We start from the raw sequence: 26,256 nt of genomic DNA, 5'->3' as shown, positions 1-26,256 counted from the left end.
CTTCTGTAAAACATGCCAACCGAAAGCCCTTGGCATGCGGCATGAACACGACTGGTAGGCTTCTCTCTGGGAAGTCTTATCTCTTCTTTCACTTAATTCATTGCCAAGAATCAGTTGTGTTTGTTCCCAAACCTGTTCATGCTTGTCCTTGTGACTGTAACTAATGTCATGAAATGTTATGGAAACTGTAGGGTTATGACTGCAAAGACAGTCATTTTTGCTTTTATAAAATCAAAGTAACACATGTGTGTAATTTTAAAAGTCAAATAATACTTTTAAAATAATACGAGACAACAAAAAATATAAACAGCAGTCTCTGACTTATCTTTCCTGGCTCCATGGAGGCAACCACTTCGACTTCTTATAGCTGTTTCTTTTGGCGGGTACCTACAATTTTCTAAATAACACATTTATGTTACTACTTCTTTGATTATCTAAAATGAATAATTTTGGCTGTTGTCCATTATGGAAGATAAGATTTAAGTCTCTCGCATCACCTCAAATACTCACATTTGGCCTTCCCCCTTGTCACCAATTAAATCAATATTACAAGTACACACTAGGGTAACTGTGTAAATACTATTTCTTGCTGAATCATGTAGTGTTCTATAAGAATATTTCCTCTCTTGTACAACTTCTTATTTAACCTGGAGTGAAGAATTGCCTTGTTTTTTCATTTGCTTAGCTTCCTGTATATCTATCATTAGTTCAATCCCAAACTCTGAGTGAACTCTACATCTCATAATATGTTTTAAAAAAAATCAGATAGTCTTCCAATTCAATCAAAAAAAAAAAAAAAATCCAAACCAGTACCCTCCATCTTTTTGCTATAAACTAATGTGGTTGTACTCTAGATCTGGTGCACAGCTGTTGTCCTGGGAAATCTTCATGTCTCTCTCTCCTGTCCTCTGACTGCCATGCTTTTATTTTTCTGGGTATGTTCCCTTGTTTTGGTGAAAAAAATTCAGTGTATTCTTGAGAAAGGGTAGAGAGGAATATATTTGTTAGAATAGATGAGAGTGTCTTTATTCTCCCATCATACTCTTGATTGAGAATTTGACTTGATAGAGTTATTTTAGGCTGCAAGTGAATATTTACTCAGAATTGCAAAGCCATCATTATCTTTTCCTCCAGCTTTCAGTGACGATTGAGAAGCCCCATTTAGAATCCATTCTGATTCTTTGTCTTTTCTATGTGACTCTCTTTTGGTTCTCTCTAGAAGCTTTCAGAATATTCTCTTTTTCCTTTCTCATTTCTTTTACAGTAATGTGCCTCAGAGTGAGCTTTATTTTTTCATTCAGATGAATTATAATCCATGGGCCCTTTTGACCTGGAAGCTCATGACTTTAAATTGTGGCATGGTTTCTTGTTATTTCTCTGAAGATGAATTATTTCCATTTTCTGCCTCTATTGAGATGATTATATAGTTTTCTCCTTTATTATGTCAATGTAATGAATTACGTGAATTGAGTTTCAAATGTTAAATCAACCTTGCATTCTTGAGATTAAAGGCAACTTGGTCATGGTATATTACTTTTCCTTTTTAATCATAGCTTTACTGAAGGATAATTGGCATACAATAAACAACACATGTTAAAGAGTGCAGTTTGATAGGTTTTGACATATCCGTCTGTGAAACCATCACCACAATCAAGATAGCGAGCATGTCTGCATGTCCATCACTCTTCCCTTTCACCCCCCAATCTTCAGGCAACTAGCTGCTGTCATCATAGATTAGTTTGCATTTTCTAGAATTTTGTATAGGTGGAATCACGCAGCATGTACTCTTTTTTCGGTCTGATTTTTTAAACTCAATATAATTATCTAGATATGCATCTATTTTATTGCATGTATCTACATACATTCCTTTTTATTGCTGAGTAGTGTTCCATTATATTGATATACTATAATTTGCTTATTCATTCACATGTTGATGGACATTTGGTTTTTTTCCAGCTTTTGAATATTGCGAATGAAGCTACTATGAACATTCTCGTATAAGTCTTTTTGTGGACATGTCTCTGTTTCTCTTGGGTAAAAACCTACGAGTGGGATGTCTGAGTCATATTGTAAGTGTCTTTTTCACTTTTTTTTTTTTTTTTTTTTGTGGTACGCAGGCCTCTCACTGTTGTGGCCTCTCCCGTTGCGGAGCACAGGCTCCGGACGCGTAGGCTCAGCGGCCATAGCTCACGGGCCCAGCCGCTCCGCGGCATGTGGGATCCTCCCGGACCCGGGCACGAACCCGTGTCCCCTGCATCGGCAGGCAGACTCTCAACCACTGCGCCACCAGGGAAGCCCTGGACAGCCTTTTTGATTTTAGTCATTTGAGTGGGTATATAGTAGTATCTTATTTTAATTTGCATTTTCCCGGTAACAAATGATGTTAAGCATCTTTTCATGTGCTTATTCACAGACCATGCATCTTCTTTGGTGAAGTGCCTGTTCAGATCTTTTGCCCATTTTCTTAGTGGGCTGTTTGTGTTCTTAGTAATGAGTCATTGGAGTTCCTCATGTTAAAAGATAAAATGAGGCATATTAAATTTCTGAGAGTTGACCTGAGCAAAAATCTGTTCGAAATCAGACAATGCCAAACCCAAAGTGGGTAGGAGTGCTCCATCGACAGGAGCTAGAGGAAGGACTTTTACAGAGAAGAGGTGGAAGCAAAGGAAGGAAATTATCTGATTGGCTGTAGCTTGAGTGGTTGTATCATCTGGAAAAGTCTGGGTGGCTGTTTGTGAGTGGCTGTCCTTGGGTTTGAGTTCTTAACCTTGAGGCATTAGAGGTTTTGGTTTGCTTAGGAGGCTCCTGAAGCATTCAAGTCATCTCAGTCTAATAGCCTCTTCGTTTACGTATTTTAACACATATATTCTAGGTATAGTCCTTTTTCTGTTGTATGTTTTACAAATATTTTCTTCTTGTCTATGGACTGTCTTTTCACTTTATTAACAGTACATTTGAAGAGCAAATGTTTTTTAAATGTGATGAAGTCCAGTTTATTCATCTGTGTTTAATAGTTTGTGCTTTTTATGTAGTACTTAAGAAATTGCCAAGCCCAGGGTCACTAAGAGTTTTTTCTTAAGCCTTCTAGAAGTTTTGTAGTTTTAGCTCTTATATAGTTTATGATCCACTTCACGTTAGTTTCTGTATATGGTGTGAGGTTAATGTCAGGGTTCATGTGTATGGCTATCCAGTTGTTCTAGTACAATTCATTGGAAATATCCTTTCCATATTGAATTGTCTTGGCACCTTTGTTGAAAATCAGTTGACCTAAATGTGTGGATATATTTCTGAATTCTCTGTTCTGTTTCACTGATATATGTGTCTATCTTAATGCCAATATTATGCTATATTCATTACTGTAGCTTTATAATAATGTCTTGACATAAAGCATAAGACTTTCAACTTTGTTCTTTTTTTTCAAAGTTGCTTTGGCTATTTTAGGTCCTTTGCATTTCTGTATAAATTTTGGAATCACCTGATCAATTTGTACAAAGAAACTTGCTGGACATTCAACTGTGATTGTATTAAATCTATAAAACAATTTATGTATGTAGATCAATGTTAATGTGATGAATTACACTAATTGATTTTCAAATATTAAACCAACCTTTCATTTTTAAGATAAATCCCACTTAGTTGTGATAGATATCCTTTTCACATATGTGGGATTTGATTTGTTTATATTTTATTAAGGATTTTTGCATCTATGTTCATGAGGAATCTTTCTTTTTAATTTTCTTTTCTTGTAATGTCATATGGTGAATTGGGAATTTTTCTGCTTCTATTTTCTGAAAGAGTTTGTGTTATATTGGTATTATTTCTTCCTTAAATGTTTGATTGACTACACCAATGAAACTATCTGGACCAGGGGTTTTCTCCGTGAAAGTTTTTGATTACAGATTCAACTCCTTTAATAGGTATTGGGCTGGGCTTCCCTGGTGGCACAGTGGTTGAGAGTCCGCCTGCCGATGCAGGGGACACGGGTTCGTGCCCCGGCCCAGGAGGATCCCACATGCCGCGGAGCGGCTGGGCCCGTGAGCCATGGCCGCTGAGCCTGCGCGTCCACAGCCTGTGCTCCGCAACGGGAGAGGCCACAGCGGTGAGAGGACCGCGTACCGCAAAAAAAAAAAAAAAAAAAAAAAAAAAGATATTGGGCTATTTAGATTTTCCACTTCTTCCTGAGATGATTTTGGTAAAGTGTGTTTCTTAAGGAATTTATTCATTTAATCTAAGTCATAGTATTGACCACAAAGTTGTTTATGATATTCTCTCATTCTTTTAATGTTAGTAAGATCTATAGTGATGTTCCCTTTTTTATTACTGTTATTGTTGATTTGTGTTTTCTCTCTCCTCTGTCCCTCTCCCTCACCCCCTTCTCATCAGTCTGTTTTTGGGTTTATCACTTTTATTAATCTTTCCAGAGAACCAGTTTTTTTTTTCCTCTGTGTTTTTTCATTTTCTAGTATGTTGATTTCTTCCCTTAACTTGATTGTATTCTTCTTTGTATTTAAAATAGGGTTTTACTTCACCCTTTATTTTTTAAGCTTCTAAAGTGGAAGCTTAGGTCATATTTTAAACTTTAAAAAAATGATCTTAGTCTATTTGGGCTTCTATAACAAAATACGACAGACTGGGTGGCTTATAGACAACAGAAATTTACTTTTCACAGTTATGGAGGCTGGATATCCACGATCAGGGTGCCAGCATGGTTGATTCTGGTAAAAGGTCTCTTCCAGCTTGCAGACTGTCAACTTCTGACTATGTCCTCACAGGACACGTGGTACAGAGGAGCTCTGTGGAGCCTCTTTTATAGAAATACACTCCCACTGATGAGGGTTCCACCCTCCCCAGCACCTCCCCAAGGCCTCCTTATACCATCACATTGGGGGTTAGGATTTCAACATGAATTTTGGGAGGACACAAACATTTAGTCCATAGTAATAACATAAGCATCTTAAAACAATAAAATTTCTTTTAAGCATTGCCTTAACTGAATCCCACAATTTTGATGTGGTATGTTTTCATTATCATTCAGTTCAAAATATTTTCCAGTTTCCTCTTTCTTTTTTGGCCTATGGGTTATTTAGAAGAATGTTTATAGATATTTTGTCATTGATTTCTCATTTAATTTTGTCAGGAAACAAAATCTGTACAAATTAAATCTTTTAAAATATATTGAGACTGACGTATGGCCTAGCACATGTTGTATCTTAGTGAATGTACTACGTATCACTGAGAAGAATGTATATTTGGCAATTGTTGGTTGTGATGTTCTAAAAAGGTCAACTAGATTAAGGTGGTTTATAGTATGGTTGGATTCTTTATATTCTGATTTTTTGTCTGTTTATTTTATCAATTATCAAGACAAGAGTGTTAAAAATTTCCAGTTATTACCCTGGATTTGTCTATTTCTTTCTTCAGTTCTGTCAGTTTTTGTTTTATATATTTCGAAGCTCTGTTATTAACTGCATACACTTTTACTATTGTTATGTCTTCCTGATTGACCCTTTTATCACTATGAAATATCCTTCTTTATCTCTGGTAATACTCCTTGTTTTGAAATCTGCTTTGTCTGATACGAATTTAACCACAACAGCTTTCTTATGCTATTAGGTATACATTTTTTTCAATCCTTTTACTTTTCATCTATCTGCGTCTTTAAAATGTGTCTTTTATAGATTGTATGTAGTTGGGTCTTTTATATTCAGTCTGACAATGATAATCTGTGCTTTTTAGTTTATTGTGTTTAGTTCACTTGCATAGCATTTAGTTCATTAACGTTTAACATAACATTACTAGTTTGTGTTTAGGTGTACCATCTTGCATTTCTATTTGTTCCATCTGGGTTTTTTGTTGTTATTGTTCCTCTGTTTCACCTTTTTTTGGGTTAATCAAATACTTTTTGGTATTCCATTTTATATCTACCTTTGGAATTTTAGTTATACCTCTTTGTATAGCTGTACCTTTTTTTTTAGTGGATGCTAGGTTGGCATCTGCTCTCTAGCATCTCTTTTTTTTTTTTTTTTTTTTTTTGCGGTACATGGGCCTCTCACCGTTGTGGCCTCTCCCATTGCGGAGCACAGGCTCTGGACCCACAGGCTCAGCGGCCATGGCTCACGGGCCCAGCTGCTCCGTGGCATGTGGGATCTTCCTGGACCGGGGCATGAACCTGTGTCCCCTGCATCGGCAGGCGGACTCTCAACCACTGCGCCACCAGGGAAGTCCTCTAGCATCTCTTTTGCTGTTGTCTTTTCTCCAGTTCTCTTTGTCCCTGTGGGATATTCTCTTTTGATCCCTTTACTCTCACTTTAGCAGAGTTTCAGGAGATAACTGCGTGTGCTCAATCTCCCACGTACCTTCCTTCTACTGTTCAAAAACAGAAACAGGAAACAAAAGTTGTGTTGTATTGTGGATGATGCAAGAAAGACTACGTGAAATTCTACTCGGAGGCCCATGATGGAAGAAAAGGCCTTGGCCTTACGTTAGGCGCTCGGTGAATGAATAAATGTACATTTATGTTTTTAGGTCAAAATAATCTGCTTGAGCTGTGTATGTATGTATGACTATTATTCACAATTCTCCACTTTTAATTGGGTTTTTCAGTTAATGAACCTATTCTCTTCCTGACTGTGATGTAAAAGATGGTCTCTTTTATCCCTGTAACTTTAGTTGATAGCAGATGGTGGTTCTCTTAGACAAGAGGAAATGGGAGTCTAGGACAGTAAGTGACATCCTTCTGTTTTCAGGTGAATAAGCAGCTCATTTATCTGTGGAGCTGGGACTGAATATAGGAGGTGATAGTCCTCTCCTTTTCATTCCTTCTTTCAACAAGTATTTGTTGCCACGTGCTGTTTGCTGTGTTCTGGTGCATCTTCCTTTGGGGATATAGAAGCACTGACTTAACCCACACAGATGGGTTAAGTTGCCCTTTCCTTGGGCTGGGTACATATTGGTGATTTTTTCTCTTTCTTTTACTTTTTGACTGGAGGTGAAAATGTATCGCTATCTCTTAAATTTGGTCAAGAAGACAACCACCCATGTGAAACAGTCGTGGTAAGGGGAGGGAAATATCGTGCAGTAGAAATTCCCTTTCCTGTGAATGGCATTATCTGGAATGCTTTAACAAACAACACTGGTTAATAGGCATTGCTGGACACAAGAACTTGATGTCATTTTAATTCTCACTCAGACTCCCGTGCACCTAGATTTAGCATTCTCATAGTCTCCAGGGAAGAGTCTCTGCATTTATTTTTAAGCTTTAAGTGACCAAGTTACAGCCCTAAAGGCACACCGTTTACCGAAAGCAGGAGGAGGAAACAGCTTGCTGAATAGTATGGCCAGGCTCATTTCTGGATCTTGGTCTTCTATTCTCAATTCTGGGAAGAAGTCACTCAGAAGAATGAGGTTTTTTTCTTGGAAGAGCCATAGTTCACTTCAATAATATGGAGACAACTTGAAGATTTAGTCTACAGAGAAATTCAGCCCCAATTTGACAGCCTTCTCGTTTCCACACAAGAGGCTAAAGAACTCCCTGCAGTCGTTTCTCTGCATGTGTCATATATTAAGAATAAGAGTATTCATACACTCGTCCGTATACATATGTGTATGAATATGTATGACGAATACTGTTATCAATATACGTAAATGCTGTCATTTTCCAAAATCTTTCTCACCAGCTTTCCACACTCCGTACAAGATGCTGTCCTAGGAACAGAGGGAAGGGAAGGAGTCTGTAAACAGCATTGAAAGGAAATAGGGCTTGTTGAGAAGTGACAAGAGCAGAACAGAGTCCACTAGATAGAGGCAAAACATGGGACCAGGCTTAGAGAGGGTGAGGAAGATGAGGGAACCAGAACAAAAGCTACAGAGTGAGGAGAAAAGGAGAGGGACAGATGCAGTGAAAGCAGAGGATGGCAGAGATCCACGTGGGGAAGAGGGAAGGGGCCAGGGCTTTCTCGGGAGGACTTTGTGCATGTGTCTCCTTTTATTTTATTTCATTTTGTAGCGGCAGACTTCTGAGATCTGAGAACATAGGGTTAGGAATAGCTCCCACGATACTACGAACTCATGGTAACTTTCACAAGCTTATAATTCATTTTCAAATCTCGTTTTACCCATGCCTGAAAAATCAAACCAGCAGGCTTTGTACCAGAGGGGAGAGAAGGCTCTAACTAGGGATCATCCATGCCGCTGCCTGGCTTCCCTAATGTCTGAACAGCAAGAAGGGTCTATGCCTAAAAGCTCTCCCCTGCCTTCACCTGGAGCTCAGAGGGAGGACTTGGGAAGGGCGATGGTGTAGTTGAAAGATGCAGTATTAACAGCCAGTGAGGTAAACTCGCTAAAATTGGCCACATCTCAGAAAATGTAAATATTCCATTTAAAAAATCGAATTACTATGAAAAGAATTCTGGTTATAGACTCACACTTGCTGTCAGATGCTTATAAAAAATACTCCAAACAGAAAAGAAAACTTTGTTTCCCAGCATGAGCCTAACTTCTACCACAGGACTTTCTAGCCCTAAGAAAGTTCTGCCGTGTGAGAGTAGTTGTGAACAAACCGTGGCTACAGGAGTTTCCTTCTGCACAGTGGGGAGCTGCAGAAAGCAGGCGGGTACCACAGGTGGTGGACTTGGCGGAGAGAGGAGCATATGGGTTCGACAGCAGAAATAGATGTCACCATCTGGCACAAAACCCCTCAAATAATCCCATTACCTCCCTGTCCTACCCCTTATCCAGGTTGAGAGCAGGGGGCCTTTGAGATATATTTGATTTTTTCTTTATGACATAGTCCCGGTTTTAAGCAAATGTAGACAGAAGGTGATGTGTTTTGTTGGGGGTACCTGCCAAGGTGGAGTTCAAGGAAGAGGGGAGAAGTTTCTGAGGATGGACTCCCTCTGACATGATTGCTTGGATTGGAACTGGGATGTTTCCTGCGGGTGCTAATTAGAACAGGAAAAGTGTAATCCCCAGGAAAGAGGGAGATCAGCATGCCAGCTGTTGGTGCGCAAGTGAAATCGATTCCTGGATGACAGGTGTCTGCAGGAAGATTTCCTTGAGGCACTTCCTGCCAGACCCTAAATGACTTTCAAACGAGACTCCTGGACACAGACAGCTTGTTAGGTGGTTTAGGGGCTTATCCTGTGCAGGTTTTGAACATCAATACCAGGCTATGGCCGCTTGGGACACCGACAGTAAAGTCAGATATGCTGTGAATACCGTGCTGGACTTCTACATTTAGAATCTCAAGGGTTGGGAGCTTTCAGAGCCTTACTTGGGATGATGGAAATCTGGAGACACGTGGCAAATGTTTCAGTATGTGCTGTTGCTGTGGAGTCTGTCCTTTGGTTGGTGTGCTTAGGTTGTTCCGTTGGCATGTCCAACGGAGCTTCTGTACATCCTTCATCAGCTACGACACCATGCCTAGATTCCAATGACACAATGACATTTCATCAAATTTTAAAAACATGATTATTTGCACTGGAATAGCCCACCCCTTTAAATGCCTAATAAAATAAAATCTGGAAACCGATCCCCAGATTGAAATTCCTTATATAAACAAGTGTGCCTTTGCTGCAGGAGTTGGTTGCCATTGTTACTCACCTCAGGAAGGTTCCTTGTTCATGTAAAAACGACCTGTCTGTCGGTTAAAGAACAGTTCTGCTCCCCATGGGTCAGAATGGTGCCGGCCACACATGCCTTATTGTCTTTTTCTAAGCTGGACCCAGTGATGCGTGCTGTGTGGACAGGGTACGCTTGGAATTGGATGAAACTCTGCACACCTCTTCAGATTTTCTCTTTACACAGGGGATGGCCAGAGTGGCCTCTGTCAGTGTCATCTATTCTAGAGACTGGAGAGAATCCTAGTTCTGCTGATGGTCAATCAGAATTCCATCCCCCACCCCACACCTCTTTCAGATCCATGAGAAAGGAGAGGAAGAGTTCAATGAGAAGAGTGAACATTATTCTGGAATCAGTGAGGAGCCTCTGCTCACAGCAGATCAGGTACGAATCTCTCTCTCTCTCTCTCTCTCTCTAAGTTCTTGGAACTTTTAGTTCCTTTGATAGACAAAAAGTCTGAATACATACCTGCCACATCCCTTTCAGGCAGTAGAAAAATGTATGGTCTTGTGGTGGCTGTGTCTTTGGTAAATTTCATGTCTCTTTAAGCCTCAGTTTATGCACCTGCTGTAATTAGGGATGTAATTCCTGACGTGTGTTGGATGTGGTCCATGTTTGATAACAGCCAGAGATGGGCTCAGCGTTTACTGCCTTCATTTCCTGCTAAGTGTCTTTATTGCAGCTCATTGTACTTGGAGTCAAGACACTTAAACAAGGGTCCCAAATAGCTGTTCTACAAGAATAGAAATGGCAGAAGAGGCTTCCAAGTGATGGACATTTTCTCATCTTTCATAGAACACTGAAAACGTTGAGCCTTCCAAAAGAAGTATTAGAAACACTTGTTTTTTTTTTAAAAAAAGATCTAATGTTTCACATTTTATTGAGTTACTTAATTTTAGTTTTAATAATTTGTTACTTAGGGAAAATACTCCTGAGTCTCTGGATTCCTTATTCAACCTTTGAGTCAACAACTATTTATGGGCACTTGCTTTGAGCAGGCACCTTTCAGGTGTTTTCACAGAGTGGTTCTGAAAAAGCTCCACTAGGAGTTTTGGTTCCAGAAAATGCTTTTCAGTAAAAGGAACTCTTTCATATCTGTGGTAAAAAGGTGGGCTATAAACAGATAAGGATCAAGAGATTAAAAGGAACCAGATTAAAAAGAACAGGAGCTAGCAGTTACCTTGTGAATTTGGGGGGAAATACAATTCAGTGACACAAGTTCAATGATAATGACTCTGAAAGAGAAGCTTAGCCATAAAATTCTAAAGGGGGGTCGTGTAGTTTGCTCATGTTCCATGAGTGGCTTGCAGTAGTCAAAAACTAAGTATCCCTTAAATTTGTGAGTGGAGATGGGAAAGCTTGGGAATAAAATAGAAATTATTCCAGAGGAGGGGACCTAAGTGCCTTTATCTTTGATCCAGCCTAACATAAAGGAGCCCACTTCAAAGACCAGTTGGCCTTGGAGATGGAGTCCGTCATAGCATCGAGAACAGACAAATATATAGATGCACTGTTCTGACCAGACTCATGGATGGCTTCTTTCAGAAGTGGTCTTTGCTTATTCCATTTCCTTTATGTGTAAACAATTAATGTACAAAGTAGTTCAGCCTTATTCCTCTTGGCAGTTATCTAATTTTACTCTCTCTTCTAGGAGCTGTCCCCTACAAGAGTCTAGATTACAGATGGGTTTCTTATCGATTTTCTGCTCTCCAGAACCTACCTGTCCTTTTATTATGTCATTATCTTTATTTCCACTTTTGTTGGGCAGCTTTAGTTCCTGTCCAGGTGAATTCTGGAGGAAGAGCTGTTTTCCTCTATGTAAAAAAGCAACTCCCCATTTTGAGTTATCCTAGGAACACTTTGGTTTTTTTCCCATCTTAAGCATCATCGCAATGAATGGACTGGATTTTGTGTTTGAGTTGGGTAGATAAAATGTCTTTCCACTTAGAAAGAAAGTGCTCAGAAAATTGAAGTAAATGTTCCCTTCCAGGAAGCTCTGCTTCATTTCCTGAAAGAGCAGTTTATTCCCAAAAAAGCACTCATCTAAATGATGTTCTTGGAAGAGGTTTGACATTAGAGAGGATTTTATATCAAAGGAAGAGTGTTTGTAAGCCTTTGGTCAGATCTAGTTTTATTATTATCCAGTATTTATTAAGTAACAATATTGCTTTAGGAATTTTACAGACAGCAAATTAGGAACATCCTTCCCTGATCAGAATTCAAGCTGGGATGTCCCTGCAGCAGAGAAGAGTGAGCACTCCCTTGTGTACCTTCTCCAGGTGATTGAGGAGATTGAGGAAATGATGCAGAACTCCCCAGACCCTGAGGAGGAAGAGGATGTTCTAGAAGAGGAGGATGGGGGAGAAACCTCCTCCCAGGCGGACTTGGTCCTCCTGCAGGAGATGCAGGCCTTGACCCAGACCTTCAACAACAACTGGTCCTACGAAGGTGAGAGTTCTGGGGGCGGGCTCACGGAGGACAAACTCAGCTCTGCCAGGCAGGGCACATGCTTCACACGCCACTAAGAGAACCTCGGATCTAGGGAGTTGGCAATACCTTTCTTACTGGACATCAGGAGAGAAGCATTGCTGGGAGAGGAAGCAAGATTAAAAGGATAAAACGACCTGCTGTACAGCACAAGGAACTCTACTCAATACTGTGTAATGGCCTATATGGGAAAATCTAAAAAAAAAAAAAAAAAAAAAGAATGGATATATGTATATGTATAACTGATTCACTTTGCTGTACACCTGAAACTAACCCAACAGTGTAAATCAACTATAATCCAATAAAACTTTTTTAAAAATGAAAACAACGGTAAAACAAACCAAAGAACAAGACTAAAGCAGAACGAGTAGAGGAAATCTGAACCCACTATTCACAATGATGCTACCGTGAAATCAATGAACAAACCTACAAATGGTAATGATAATAAGAGCTCGTATTTTTGGAGAGCTTTGGAGGGCCAGGCGCTGTTCTAAAACTTTCTGTGCATAATCTCATTTCATGCCTGTGCCAACCCCATTAGGATTGAGCTAACTGAGTTTCCAAGAGGGTAAGTGACTTGTTCCAAGGCCACCGTTGCAGAAATATAATTAAGAAATAAAATCTCCTCCCCACCCAGAAAACCTCTCCACAGAAGTAGAGGTTTTCTTTCTGAGAAAATGAAAACAATTTCATTATTGAATTGATGCATGTCACAGTCAACCCACTAAAGGGATTGCAAAACTGGAAAGAAATCTAACCCGTGTCTACAGCTAACTGGACACAACCCATTACAATGTTGCAATTTAGAGTCAGGTGGCAAGTTAGGCCCCTGTTTTCTTTCTTGGGGATGACTTTTCAAAGCAGTGGCTCCCAGGTCCTTGAGGAAGCACATCTGAGTCCTGAGACTGGCCAGTGGCTTATTTAGCCATTAAAATGATGCACATATATTTGAAAAAGAGAGATTCTGAAAGAAAAAGGGAGGTGAGGGGGGCTTCCCTGGTGGTGCAGTGGTTGAGAGTCTGCCTCCCGATGCAGGGGACGCGGGTTCGTGCCCCGGTCTGGGAAGATCCCACATGCCGCGGAGCGGCTGAGCCCGTGAGCCATGGCCGCTGAGCCTGCGCGTCCACAGCCTGTGCTCCGCAACGGGAGAGGCCACAGCGGTGAGAGGACCGCGTACCGCAAAAAAAAAAAAACAACAAAAATAAGGGAGGTGAGGAAGAGGGGAAGTCTCTTCCCTTATTTTCAACAGGGAGAATCAAGCCTCTTATTTTAGTTTTTTAACATCTTTATTGCTTTACAATGGTGTGTTAGTTTCTGCTTTATAACAAAGTGAATCAGCTATACGTATACATATATCCCCATATCTCTTCCCTCTTGCGTCTCCCTCCCACCCGTCCTATCCCATCCCTCTAGGTGGTCACAGAGCACAGAGCTGATCTCCCAATGCTATGCAGCTTCTTCCCACTAGCTATCTATTTTACGTTTGGTAGTGTATAACATGTCCATGCCACTCTCTCACTTTGTCCCAGCTTACCTTTCCCCTCCCCGTGTCCTCAAGTCCATTCTCTATGTCTGCGTCTTTATTCCTGTCCTGCCCCTAGGTTCTTCAGAACCTTTTTTTTTTTTTTTTAGATTTCATATATATGTGTTAGCATACAGTATTTGTTGTTTTCTCTTTCTGACTTACTTCACTCTGTATGACAGACTCTAGGTCCATCCACCTCACTACAAATAACTCAATTTCATTTCTTTTTATGGCTGAGTAATATTCCATTGTATATATGTGCCACATCTTCTTTATCCAGTCATCTATCGATGGACACTTAGGCTGCTTCCATGTCCTGGCTATTGTAAATAGAGCTGCAGTGAACATTGTGGTACATGACCCCTTTTGAATTATGGTTTTCCCAGGGTATATGCCCAGTAGTGGGATTGCTGGGTCCTATGGTAGTTCTATTTTTAGTTTTTTAAGGAGCCTCCATACTGTTCTCCATAGGGGATGTACTAATTTACAAACCCACCAACAGTGTAGGAGGGTTCCCTTTTCTCCACACCCTCTCCAGCATTTATTGTTTGTAGATTTTTTGATGATGGCCATTCTGACTGGTGTGAGGTGATACCTCATTGTAGTTTTGATTTGCATTTCTCTAATGATTAGTGATGTTGAGCACCCTTTCATGAGTTTGTTAAGCCTTTTATTTTTAATGCATATTTGCCCCGTGTCACATTCAAGTCTTAAGGGGTGGAGTCAAAATTTGAAACTAGGCAGGTTAACTGCAGAGCCCACACTCTTAATCTGTGTATCGTATTAACTCTCTGACACAGGTTTGTGGTAATTATGATCCTGCAAAGAAAGAGGTGGATGAAGCGTGAAATTAAAAGATGTAACAGCAGTGGCAAAACTGAGTATAAAATTCATCCATCTGCGGGGATAGTGGTAACTAGGCGGCCGGAGGGGACACGTTCCCTGGGAGCGGATCCGAATGGGGGTGACGGGACTTATAAACGACGGAGAGGGAAGGCAGGCTGGTCAGGGTATAAAGGTCCAAGCATAGACTAGAATAGTGGTGAAAATAGAGGCGTGATCTGAAGAACTGCACCCTCTAAGTAAAACCCTGTGGCTCTGAAGAGCAGAGGCAGGGCAATGGCAGCAGAAGGAATCCGCTGGGAGGGATGGAGTGGATTTGGCCCTGGCGCTGCATTCACAGCAGCTCCAATCAGGCCATTCTCCGGCACACAAAGGTCCCACACATAGAACGGCTCAGCAAAAGACTCGGGAAAACGGCTGAAATGCAGAGTGAAATGGCAAAAACAGAAGGAGGAGGACAGCTCCAAAGAGTGAAATTAAAGGGGAAGGTTGAGCTAAGTCAGCAAATCCCCCGGCAGAGCAGGAGCGGAAAGGGAAAGGAAAATGGATTCTGATGTAGAAACAAAAGATGCCACTAGGAAGGGGCACATTCAAAAATATGCTCCCGAATCTACGTTAGGTGAAGAAGTCTTAGGGGACAAGAGTTTAAAACAAAGTGATCGGTGTCCCGTCTTCCCAGGTTCCCTTTCCTTTTCTCTGACAGTAGCAGACGACTTGGTACCAACAAGCCAGACTTCATTTTTCTGTACGTGTTGCCCATCTTTACATGTTTCACGTATTTTTGGGCACGTGCACCGCGACACAGGACGGTAGGTGTAAAGAAGGCCTCAGTTCGCTCTGTTTATTTTGCTGCCGGCTGTGTCTTGATCAGGTTTTGGGAATAAACACCACCTCTCTATTGTTCCTCAGCACGGACGCCAAACCCCTTCATCATGTTTTTTCCCCCCAATTCTTGACCCATTTCACATGAGGAATATTACAGAGACAGAGGAGAAATAGGGAGATGGAACAAGGGATCAAAAACCACATGTCTGCCCACATACGTTTTTGTGGACAGAGTCCACAGAGTCCACAGTCCTTGGGGGCTGTTTTTCCTCCCTCCTTCATTTCCCCGAGATGATGTTCTCTTCCTCAGTCGATAACTGGCTCTCCCTGCTGGCACGCCTCTAAATTGTGAAGGTCTGTCATGGCCCTTTGAGGAACTGTCTGGGGCCAGGGGGTCTCCTCCAGACCTGTCAGGCGACCAGGGCCCCGGGAGCCTCTCCAGTGGGCTGGGCTTGATGCAGTGACCCTGCAGGATGGTCTACCCCTGCAGGACTGAGGCACATGTCTGGGTCTGAGCTGACAGAGCTGCTGGACCAGGTGGAGGGCGCCATCCGAGACTTTTCAGAGGAGCTGGTGCAGCAGCTGGCCCGCCGGGACGAGCTGGAGTTCGAGAAGGAAGTGAAGAACTCCTTCATCACCGTGCTCATCGAGGTGCAGAACAAGCAGAAGGAGCAGCGAGAACTGATGAAGAAGAGGCGGAAAGAGAAAGGGCTGAGCTTGCAGAGCAGCCGGATAGAGAAGGGAAGCCAGATGCCACTCAAGGTAAGAGGACAGCCCGGCACGAGGACAAAGCACACCCACGCCTCCGGGCTCCCCGTTGCAGGTCCCGGGACCAGCCCTGCCGTGACCCCAGACAGACCTGTCCTAAGCCGTGACAATGAGCAAGGACACCCTGGCAGACAGCAGGGCCACGAGAGGGAGAAGAGCCCACCCGTGTCCTCTGCCCCCCTAGAGGACGCCCGGTCTAACTGGAGGAGACAGGATGTAACACTGGAAAATAAGTGACTATGGCGTGTGCTCTCTTAAGCTAGATCTGAAAAAGTGGGGTGAAAGCATTTAGGATTGAAAGGAGTTGTGCCCTGGGACGAGCCTGCTACCAGCACAGCTTAGGGTCCTGACTCATCTCTTTAGGATGTCCATAGAGTGTTTCCGGATGGAACATTATGACGCCTAGTGATATTGACCAGATTCTTCTAACCAGTGGTTCTCCATCAGGGAAGCTCAGCAGAATCAGCTAAGGAGCTTTTTCAAAATACCTTTTCCTGGGCTCCCTCTCAGACCTACTGAATTGGGCCCGGGCAGATGCATTTTGGAAAAATCTTTCCAGATGAGGACAGTCGTTTTACACCTGCCCTTCCCAATGGCTGGGCATTTTTTTTTCTTCCCTGAGACATTTTCATCCTCATCTGTCCAAGTTTCCCTCTGCCGCTTTATTTTTCTGTGCACACAATGGAGGCTGAAATGAGGAAACCCAGGAGTGCGGGGGGGGGGGGGGGGGGGGTGGTGGGGGGTGGGGGGTGGGGGGTGGGGGGTGGGGTCTCATCGCCCGAGGCACTTACTCAGATAAGAGTCTTTGAGACTCTGCTATTGCTTCTTGCAAAGCTCAGGCTGAAATTTTGGCCTGTCTCTTAGCCCAGGTCTTACCTTTGCTTTCTAGTCGCAGAATCGGGGTCCGGATCTGGGACAGTGTGGAAGCTGACGGGTCCAGGTAGCTTAGGGAGGACACAGGTGTCCCTGGGGCAATGAATATGAGCAGGAAGCACTTGCCCTTCTGAGTCTCGTTGTCCCCCCCCCCCAGCGCTTCAGCATGGAAGGCATCTCCAACATCCTGCAGAGCGGCATCCGCCAGACCTTTGGCCCCTCAGGAACTGACAAGCAGGTACAACCCATCTCCCTGCTCCCAGCTTCCTTCCCAGATTCTTGCAACTTGGTCTCTCCAACAGAGCAGGGGATGCTGATTCACTAGAATTATCCCTGCACGGGGCCAGGTTGCAGGGGGAAATGTCCTAACAATTTCTTCCATTCTAAGGAGGAACAGAAAGTGTCTTTTTAAAGGCAAAGTTTTTTGAGCTTTAATATGAGAGGGCCTGGATAAAACTTAAAACTCAACACTAGGGCTTCCCTGGTGGCGCAGTGGTTGAGAGTCCGCCTGCCGATGCAGGGGAGGCGGGTTCGTTCCCCGGTCCGGGAGGATCCCACATGCCGTGGAGCGGCTGGGCCCGTGAGCCATGGCCGCTGAGCCTGCGCGTCCGGAGCCTGTGCTCCACAATGGGAGAGGCCACAACAGTGAGAGGCCCGCGTGCCGCAAAAAAAAAAAAAAAAAAAAAAAAACCTCAACACTACTTGTAGACCTATGAGTTCAGTTGTTTTCAGAACAAAATGCATTAAAGGGGAATCCACTTCATGAAAGATCCCATCCAAGAGCTTCATTACCTCCGCCACACTGGGCCACCAGGTGAGCCAATCCCACCAAGACTGCCTCTTCACTTCAGCTGCCCTGTTGACTGTAACCCGCGCTGCGGGGGTCTCCCGTTGAGCTCCGTTTAGTCAATCACTTCTCACCTGAGAAGTGGCTTGCATTTCTGGCTCTCAGGTGCCTGCCATGTGCTAGGCTCTGTTGCTCAGGGCAGTACAGAGATGAGGAAACCCTGGTCCAGCCCTCATGCAATGCATAATAGTCTAACAGAGAAGGCCAGTTTGTCACTAGACACCTTTGAGATTGGGCACAAAAACTGTGTATGTTTTAGACATATTTGTAGCTGAATCCTAAGTGTTAGAATTCTGGAACTACAGCCTGGGAAGAGATTTTAGGAACATCTAACTCACTCCCCTGAGTTCACAGCAGTGAGAACTAAGGCCCAGAGAGATTAGGCGTTTCCCCAAGGCCACGCTGCTAGTGGCAGGGCCAGGACTGAAACACAGGCCTCCTGGTCTAGAGCTCTTCTCACTCACAACGCCCAGGCTCCCTCAGAACCTTCCAGGTCTCTCTGGCCGGTGTTCTTTGATATCCCACTGGACCCTAAGATGATTTTGTTGTAGGAGCACCTCATCTCCAGCAGAGGGAGCAAACCCAACATCCCAGACCCAGGGCAGGGTTGAGGTTTTCTCACCAGTCATTTTGACAGAAGAGAAACCATTCATTCTCAAGTTGCACTGCAGAAGATAAGAAAATATCACCCCCCACCCCCTTAGAATGTTGTCTGCTTTCAGCCTGGAGGAGAAAAAGCTCACCAGGATTCCTAAATAATCAAAAAGTTTCTAGTGTCAGAATATATCCGTTGGAGTGGAAGGACATTTTGCCTGGCTAATATGGTAAAGTCTTACTTTTAAAGAGACATTTTCCAAAAATGAGGAAAAAGTCCTTCACATCATCATGGGTGTTGTCGAGAACGTCAAATTTGACGGAGTGTGTTTTTTAGAGAAAAGTCCAATCCCCATGCAAGCTGTCAACCGTATCTCAGCCCCCGGGGGCCGGACTTCTGTCTCACATGCTGCACACCCTGCTTGTCTTCTAGTACCTGAACACGGTCATCCCTTACGAGAAGAAGGCCTCGCCCCCGTCGGTGGAAGATCTCCAGATGCTGACAAACAGTGAGTTCCTCCCATTCGCAGCGAGACCAGGGGCTCATTTCCCTCCCTCCCACCCTGTGAGTTGCACCCGTGGTATCTCAGTCCGGAGCTGTCCCCAAAGCAGTTTCTATGGGTCAAAATGTGCTCCACACCGTTGCATCACGTCCCCGGCACGGGGTACAATTAAAGAGTTCTGCAGCGATACCCAGAGCTGCCTCGTCTTTTCCCGGTTCCTGTAAGGGAAGAGACTTGCCAGAGAAAAGGAGCTGGTGGAAGAGGCTGGGGCGGTGGCAGGGTGGTAGTGGTGTGCAGGGGCTCTCTGTGGTTCATCCACAGGTCTCAAGGCTGTGCACTCTCTGCCTTGCCGTTTCTCTCTTCTGAAGCTTGAGGTTGCCTCGCGTCCCCAAGGCAGGGAGCTCCTTCTAAGGGACTGGCTGTATTTACTGAGAAGCAAGGTTTCTTGAGTGGGGTAAGGCTGATTAGAGAGAATAGAGTCTGGTTTTCCTTCCAGGCAATGACTGCTTCCTCTCTTCCACTCTGACTCTAGTGTTAAGTAATATTAAGAAACATTCTGAGCTATGGGAGAAAACAGCCTGTGATAAAGAGCCTTTTGGAGGCAAAATCTCTTTATAGACATCAAACACTACAACCCGCAAAGGGCCGGGGGGCACGTGGTGTCAGCCCTCAGTGTCAGCTTGATTCTTTTAGGAAGAGAAAAATCCTAGGCTGAGATGTGGGGACGGGCTCAGTGAATCACGAGACCGTCCATCTCCCTGGCAACCGTGCACTGCATTGAGTGACACACTAACCGGGCTGCGCAGCCCACAGCCCGTTGCTGTGCTGCTTCCTCAGCAGGAATGGACCCCTGCAGGGCTATTTGACACCCTAGGGAATGGGAAGAGGAGCTTCAGCTGTTTGGCTGAGGAAGATAGATACCTCCTGGGCCCAGCGCTAAAAGTGCCCAAACGGTTTTCATTTTTATCGTTTTGGAGAACTAAAGCAGGAGGTTCTGGTAAACGGAAATCTTGCCTACATCAATAGATACTGCGGCCTTGAGAATCTGGAATTTTAAATTCAAAGTGCATCGGCTTCCTCTAAACTCATTTGGAGCGCCTTTATTTGCATACATATGCACAAAGATTTTTTTTTAACGGAAGCAGATAGAAACCAGCTGACATTTATAGGTGTTTGTATTTTCACAAGGAGTAAGCATTTGGAAAATAATTTGGACAAATTATGAAGGTTGATATATGTAGAGTACTCTATCGTGCTCTTTTTTTTTTCTATCATGCTCTTTTTAAAAAAGGAAGAGCTATAAATTGATTACAGATACCTATTCAGGAATTCAGTGTGAAATCCTTTCATTTTAATTAAGAAACACTGGGTTTGTTTACACATTTCAAGTTCATTTTAAAAGTTAGGGCTAGAGTATATCCATCAGTTAGAATACTTTGGAAACATAGAAATGTGAACAAAAGAAAATAAGTAACTTCTTGTCCCCTTCACTGTGGTTACTGTATGGTGTTTTTCAGCCATAGTATTTTATGCCTTTTCCATATGGTTGGGATTATACTGGCTATAAAATTTCATATCATGATCTCAGTCACATCAGTTAACATTTGGTTAACATCCTTTTTATGGCTCTCTCTTCTGTCATATGGACATACGACATTCCAATATTTTATCCCTTTAAAAATAAAACTGCCAACTTTCCTGAATACCAATTCTCCTGTAGATTATGAAAGCTCTCTTTTTGGGCACATCCCCGTATGGGTTCGTGAATAACAACTCCTCTTTCCCCAACTCCTGAGTCAAAAATGTAGGCCAGGGCTTCCCTGGTGGCGCAGTGGTGGAGAGTCTGCCTGCCAATGCAGGGGACGCGGGTTCGTGACCCGGTCCGGGAAGATCCCACATGCCGCGGAGCGGCTGCACCTGTGAGCCTTGGTCGCTGAGCCTGCGCGTCTGGAGCCTGTGCTCCGCAACGGGAGAGGCCACAACAGTGAGAGGCCCGCGTACCGCAAAAAAAAAAAAAAAGAATATAGGCCAAAGACTGGCTCCGGGGACTGGGCAATTTATATAAATTTTGGATTTTGGAGATCACCTTAGTCACATATTGACTGAGTGCAATTATTGTATTTTTACGCCTATCTTCTTGGTGGGCAGCATTTAGTCTGCTCGTGCTCAGTTGCAAAGTATTTTCAGCCTATTACATCGAAATGAATCCATGTCTAAAAATACGGAAGAAATAAAAGAAAACATTGCCTGGATGGCCTGAGGTCCAGTCTTTTTCTGGAGTTGGCCACAGACTCATGCCACCATCAGGCTCTGTTCCTCACCCACTCCTGAGCTTTGGAGTCAAGTTCCATGACCCTGACTTGCAACGAGGCCAGGTAATCAATGGAAAACAGGACCTAGGAATGGACTGGGGGGTCCCTCCATTGTAATGGTTGCCTCCTGACCCCAGCTATCAGGGTCAGCTGATCTTTAGTGTTTTTTCCACTTGCCAAAAGTAATACATGTTCATGGAAAAAAACCGGACACTGTAGAGATATCACGTAGAAGGGAACAACGCCCGGGGTCTCACACTCCTAGGTATCTGCTTTTTACGGTTTCATGCACATTCTTCCAGATTTTTCTATGAATATTAGCATGTATTATTTACTCATTTAAAATTAATACATAAAGTTCTGCAGCCTTCTTTCTTCATTCTTAAGTATGTCTTGTATACAGAGATCGCTCTCATCTCTCATGAAGCTGTATGAGACCGTGTATATATTACATACACCATAGTTTACTTAAGGCATCCACTGATGAATGACTCTATTGTTGGATAGCCCACCCCTGCCCTCACTTTTTGATAGTATAAGCAAGGTCCAGGTATTTCCTTGAAGGATTTTCTACAAAGCTGACTTCCACAACATGAATCGTGAATATGAGAAGATGCTTCCTAGTTTAATAACAGAAAAATCTATTTTAAAATCTTTTATAAAAAGCCTTTAGGCTTTATTCACTTCCCTATTGTTTGCTTCAGGTGTAGGTCATATCCTGTTTCAACAAGAAGTCTGTAAGCTCCTTGAGGGTCATTAATACGCTTGCATTTCCACAAATTCTAGTGCTGTACTGGGCATAGAGTAGAAAATATTTGTGAAATTAAATTCATTTGCAGTTAATAAACTGGAGGTGAGAACTCTGCTAATAATATCTGTTTATACGAATAGAATGTCTTTAAGGACAGATTTATCGGTGGTTCGGTGACGTGACAGCGGTTATTCTTAACATTTGGATTGCATCTGAAAGCTGATTCCTTTTTTAAATTGCTTTGTTTATTTTTATGATCATTAAAGATACATACTTAGGAGGAGATGTGGAAATTATAGATGAGCACACACACCAAAAGTAAAGGATAAAAGAGAAGTCACCTCATCCACAGGGCCACCCTGACTTTTTTTTTTTTTTTTTTTTGCGGTACGCGGGCCTCTCACTGTTGTGGCCTCTCCCGTTGCGGAGCACAGGCTCCGGACGCGCAGGCTCAGCGGCCATGGCTCACGGGCCCAGCCACTCCGCGGCATATGGGATCTTCCCGGACCGGGGCACGAACCCGTGTCCCCTGCATCGGCAGGCAGACTCTCAACCACTGCACCACCAGGGAAGCCCCGACCCTGACTCTTTTGATGGATTTCCCAGCAGCCCCCTCCCCGCCCCAGCAGGCTGAATGCTGACTCTTGCCAGAGGCTTCTAGACTTTGCTCAGTACTCAGTGAATGTCTTGTTTCCTTGTCTCTGTCTCGCTCACTTTGGGTTGGTGGGTTGTCTGGCCCCAGAGGTGAGCCCTATGCCCTGATGCATCTTAGCTCCTTTCTCTCTCCTTCTCCAGTTCTCTTTGCCATGAAGGAGGATAATGAGAAGGTGCCCACTTTGCTGACGGACTACATTTTAAAAGGTGAGAGCGGCCCAGGCCTCTGGGAGCAGAAGCATCCTCTAGGGCCCCCTCCGCCAGGACTCCTGCTAGACACGTGGAACCCGCACTGCAGCCCTCCCAGGGCATCCACGCCAGGCCAGATCGGGCAGGGCCAGGGAACTCAGTGGACAATTGTGGGGAGGCCCTCGCCTTTGGATGTTGCTAGGAGGCCTGAGGAGGAGATTCCATCACCCCCGAGTCACCAGAGTGACTCCACACAAAAAGCAGCCCAACCAACAAAAGACTTATTGTGAAAGTTCTCTGCGGTTTGGGCTATTTAGTTGGCAAAAACAAAGCCAGAGGATACCTTTAACAGTTTCAACTACTTGAAAGGCAGCAAACTAGAGTCATGATTAGCTACATCCTTTCATAACTTTTTTGTTTCATCTTTTATTATGAAAATTTTTAATATATATAAAAGTAGAGTGAACGGTATGATGAACTGCCAGGTACTTAACATCCAGCTTTAACAATTATTAACTCCTGGCCAATCTAGTTTTCATTTATATCACTTCTCTCTTCCATGTTATTTTGAAGCAAATACCAACCACTATATATATTTTTCATCCATGGATATTTCAATGTACATTCCTAAGATATAACCACAATATCATGATCACAACTAGAAAAATAAAAAATGTAAAAGTATCTTTGAGGGACTTCCCTGGCCGGCCAGTGGTTAAGATTCCACACTTCCACTGCAGGGGGCTCAGGTTTGATCCCTGGTCGAACTAAGATCCCACATGACTCATGGCATGGCCAAAAAAAAAAAAAAAAAGTATCTTTGATTACCCAACCAGTGTTCAGGTTTCCCTGATTTTCCTATAAATTTTTTTCAGGTTATTTGTTTGAATCAGGATCCAAAGAAGGTCCATATATTACAATTGCATAATGTATCTCTTAAATCTCTTTTAATATATATAGGTTCCCCTTTCCCTCCTCTCTCTCATTCTTTGTATTTTATTTCTTAGAGAAACCAGGTTATTTGCCCCATAGCATTTCCTCATTCCGGCCTTTCCTCAGTAGTTGTGTCCTCATGGTTTCATTTAATACGTCCTTCAACCTTTTGTATTTCCTGTTGCCCAGTAGAGCTAGAGGACTGATCACATTCAGATCGTCCACACCAGACCAGACCAGGCAGGGCCAGAGAGCTCAGTGTACAATTGTCCACAAAATTTTTTATAAGTTTTAGGTTATCAGTGGTTGTAAACTTCCATTGAGAGACCTATTACCTGGTTGTCTTTCTTTGGGGGATATTAATATCTGTATTAGTCTGCTCAGGCTGCGAAAACAGAAGACCAGGTGGCTTAAACAACAGAAATTTATTTTCTCGCAGTTCTGGAGAGTAGAAGTCCAGGATCAAGGGGCCAGTAAAGTGGGTTTCTAGTGAGGGCTCTCTTCTTGGCTTGTAAACAGCTACCTTCTCGCTATGTTCTCACATGGCCTTTCTTCTGTGTGTGTGGGGAGAGTGCCAGAGCGCTCAGGTGCTTCTTCTTACAAGGACACTAATCCCGGCAGATCAGAGCCCCACCCATATGACTTCATTTAACCCTCCCTCCTTAGAGGATCCATCTCCAAAGACAGCTGCACTGGGGGTTAGGGCTTCAACATGAATTCTTGGGGGGACACAAACATTGACTGTGTAACACTCTCCATCAATGGTCATTCATTGTCCAGATTCTGTTTTTCATTAGGTTTTGCTCCACAGGCACAACCTTGGGCGCAGCTTCCAAAGGCTTGTGGACTTCAGTTTAGAACCTCTGAGCTGTATTGTTTCCATAAGGCTCAGAAAGATTAATATGAAATTTCTGCAGGATGAATTTAGGCTAAACATTGGGAAGAACTTCTGACTCTTAAAGGTTTTAAAAGAGTATCCCATTACTCAAAGGAGGTGTGTAGAAATGGGTTCTGTAAGTCCGGGAGCCCGAGAGCTAGACTTTACCCCTCACGATCCACTGAAATGTCAGTGAATTTATAAAACTAGTTAACATTTACTGAGCGCTTTCTATTTGCCTCTGAGCAACCCTGTGGGGTAGGCAGAGGCACAGTCTACTGTATACATGAAGAAACAAGCACAGGTAGGAGAACTTATTTCCCGAAGGTCATAGAATTAGTAACAGCAAGACCCAGGATGTGAACCCAAGCAAATGGGCAGCAGAGACCATGCAGTTAATCATTACACTGAACAATCGCCTATCCCTGGCTCTTCCTCCTTCTGGAAGGAAGACACGTGATCACCATCCTTCCCTGGTTCTAAGGGGGCAGTTCTCTGCTCAGGACGCAGGCGAGAGGCTGGCGTGACCGCTCTCGGCCACGGACACCCCGGGCTGGCAGGTCTGGCCACACACTTGCTTTGACATCCCTTCTCTCCTCTTCTCTTTCCAGTGCTCTGTCCTACCTAACCTTGCCCTTGGGAGCAGCCTTGCTGCGGAGGTCACTGAGCAAGAGTCATCCCACCGCAGGGACTGCATGACACCACGTAGCCTCCGCCGTGTATTTAAACGTGTATAGCTTAACCTGGATTAAACATGAGCAAATGCGCGGGGTCCTCTGCTGTTGGCTTCTAGTCCTAGTAACCATTGGATGCATGACCGAGGGGCAGGGCTGGTGACGTCACCTCCTCTCTGCCTGTGTCGGAGGGAGGTAGACGCTGTCGCCACTCATGGTGTAGTCTGGCTCCAGCCCTCAAAAACAGCTTCCACCCTAAGACTAATTTTGAAATAAACCTTCATTTAATTAATATTCCTCATGTGCTTTGGCGTGTGGTGTCCCTCGGCCCTCCGGTACAAACCTCCAGAGAAAGGAGGTGTAGCTGCAACCACATGATGCTCGTGGCCCGTGGCAGCCAACACGGTGTTTAGGGCTGGGCCGGGGGTGGGTGTGCATGCCATGCCCTGTGGCGGGGTTGCAGACAGGAGGACGAGGCCGCAGACAGGAGGACGAGGCCATCTGCAGACGCCTAAGATCTAGCTGCTTGACAGTTTTACAGGGAGCCGCACGCTGAGTTGGAGGAGCTACTGGTCAGAGAGGAGATTGTGAAGTTAGCGCATGGCAAGTGAAGCTCGGGGGGATTGGCTGGGCAGCTGGAGCCTCCTGTTGGGATGGCCGGGTTGACTCCAGGAGGCCCGGGTGCTGGAGGGCATCAGCTCCGCTGGGTTCTCCCAGCGTGGGGGTCCCGGCTGCTTTCCTGACTGCTCCCACCGACCCCTGGTACCCTCTGGCCGTGCGTGCCCTCCTTGCCCTCCCTGCAGCCCTCGACTCCCATGTGCTGTCCCCGGCATTGGTGGCAGGCAGTTGCCAGCCTCTTTGGGCCAGCAGGTGAAAGCTGTCCTCGTATCCGGAGGGGGCTCGATTTCACCACGACCTGAACTGTTTTGGCTTCCATCTTCTGGCTTGAATGATATTAACTCTGCAGATTCCCACAGTCCTGT

General features: G+C 43.9%; 1 protein-coding gene across 2 annotated transcripts in view; it reads left to right on the top strand.

The window, feature by feature from the left end:
- FEZ1 (fasciculation and elongation protein zeta 1) overlaps positions 1-25,546 on the top strand; it is a 40,388-nt gene extending 14,842 nt beyond the window's left edge. Inside the window, exons 4-10 of one of the 2 annotated variants that reach the window (XM_079930416.1) lie at positions 9,916-10,002; positions 11,898-12,066; positions 15,789-16,060; positions 17,097-17,177; positions 18,814-18,889; positions 22,742-22,807; positions 25,211-25,546. In XM_079930416.1, coding sequence (XP_079786542.1) covers positions 9,916-10,002; positions 11,898-12,066; positions 15,789-16,060; positions 17,097-17,177; positions 18,814-18,889; positions 22,742-22,807; positions 25,211-25,227 — 768 coding nt within the window. In that variant the 3' untranslated portion in view covers positions 25,228-25,546. The remainder of the gene's footprint in view (positions 1-9,915; positions 10,003-11,897; positions 12,067-15,788; positions 16,061-17,096; positions 17,178-18,813; positions 18,890-22,741; positions 22,808-25,210) is intronic. The other variant, XM_079930417.1, reaches the window with a different exon arrangement.
- Positions 25,547-26,256: the final 710 nt, after the last annotated feature.

Source organism: Stenella coeruleoalba (genome assembly GCF_951394435.1).
Source record: "Stenella coeruleoalba genome assembly, chromosome: 8".
NCBI classification, from domain to species: Eukaryota; Metazoa; Chordata; class Mammalia; order Artiodactyla; family Delphinidae; genus Stenella; species Stenella coeruleoalba.
The sequence above is the reverse complement of the archived record's forward strand: the minus strand, read 5'-3'. Positions and strand labels throughout refer to the sequence as shown.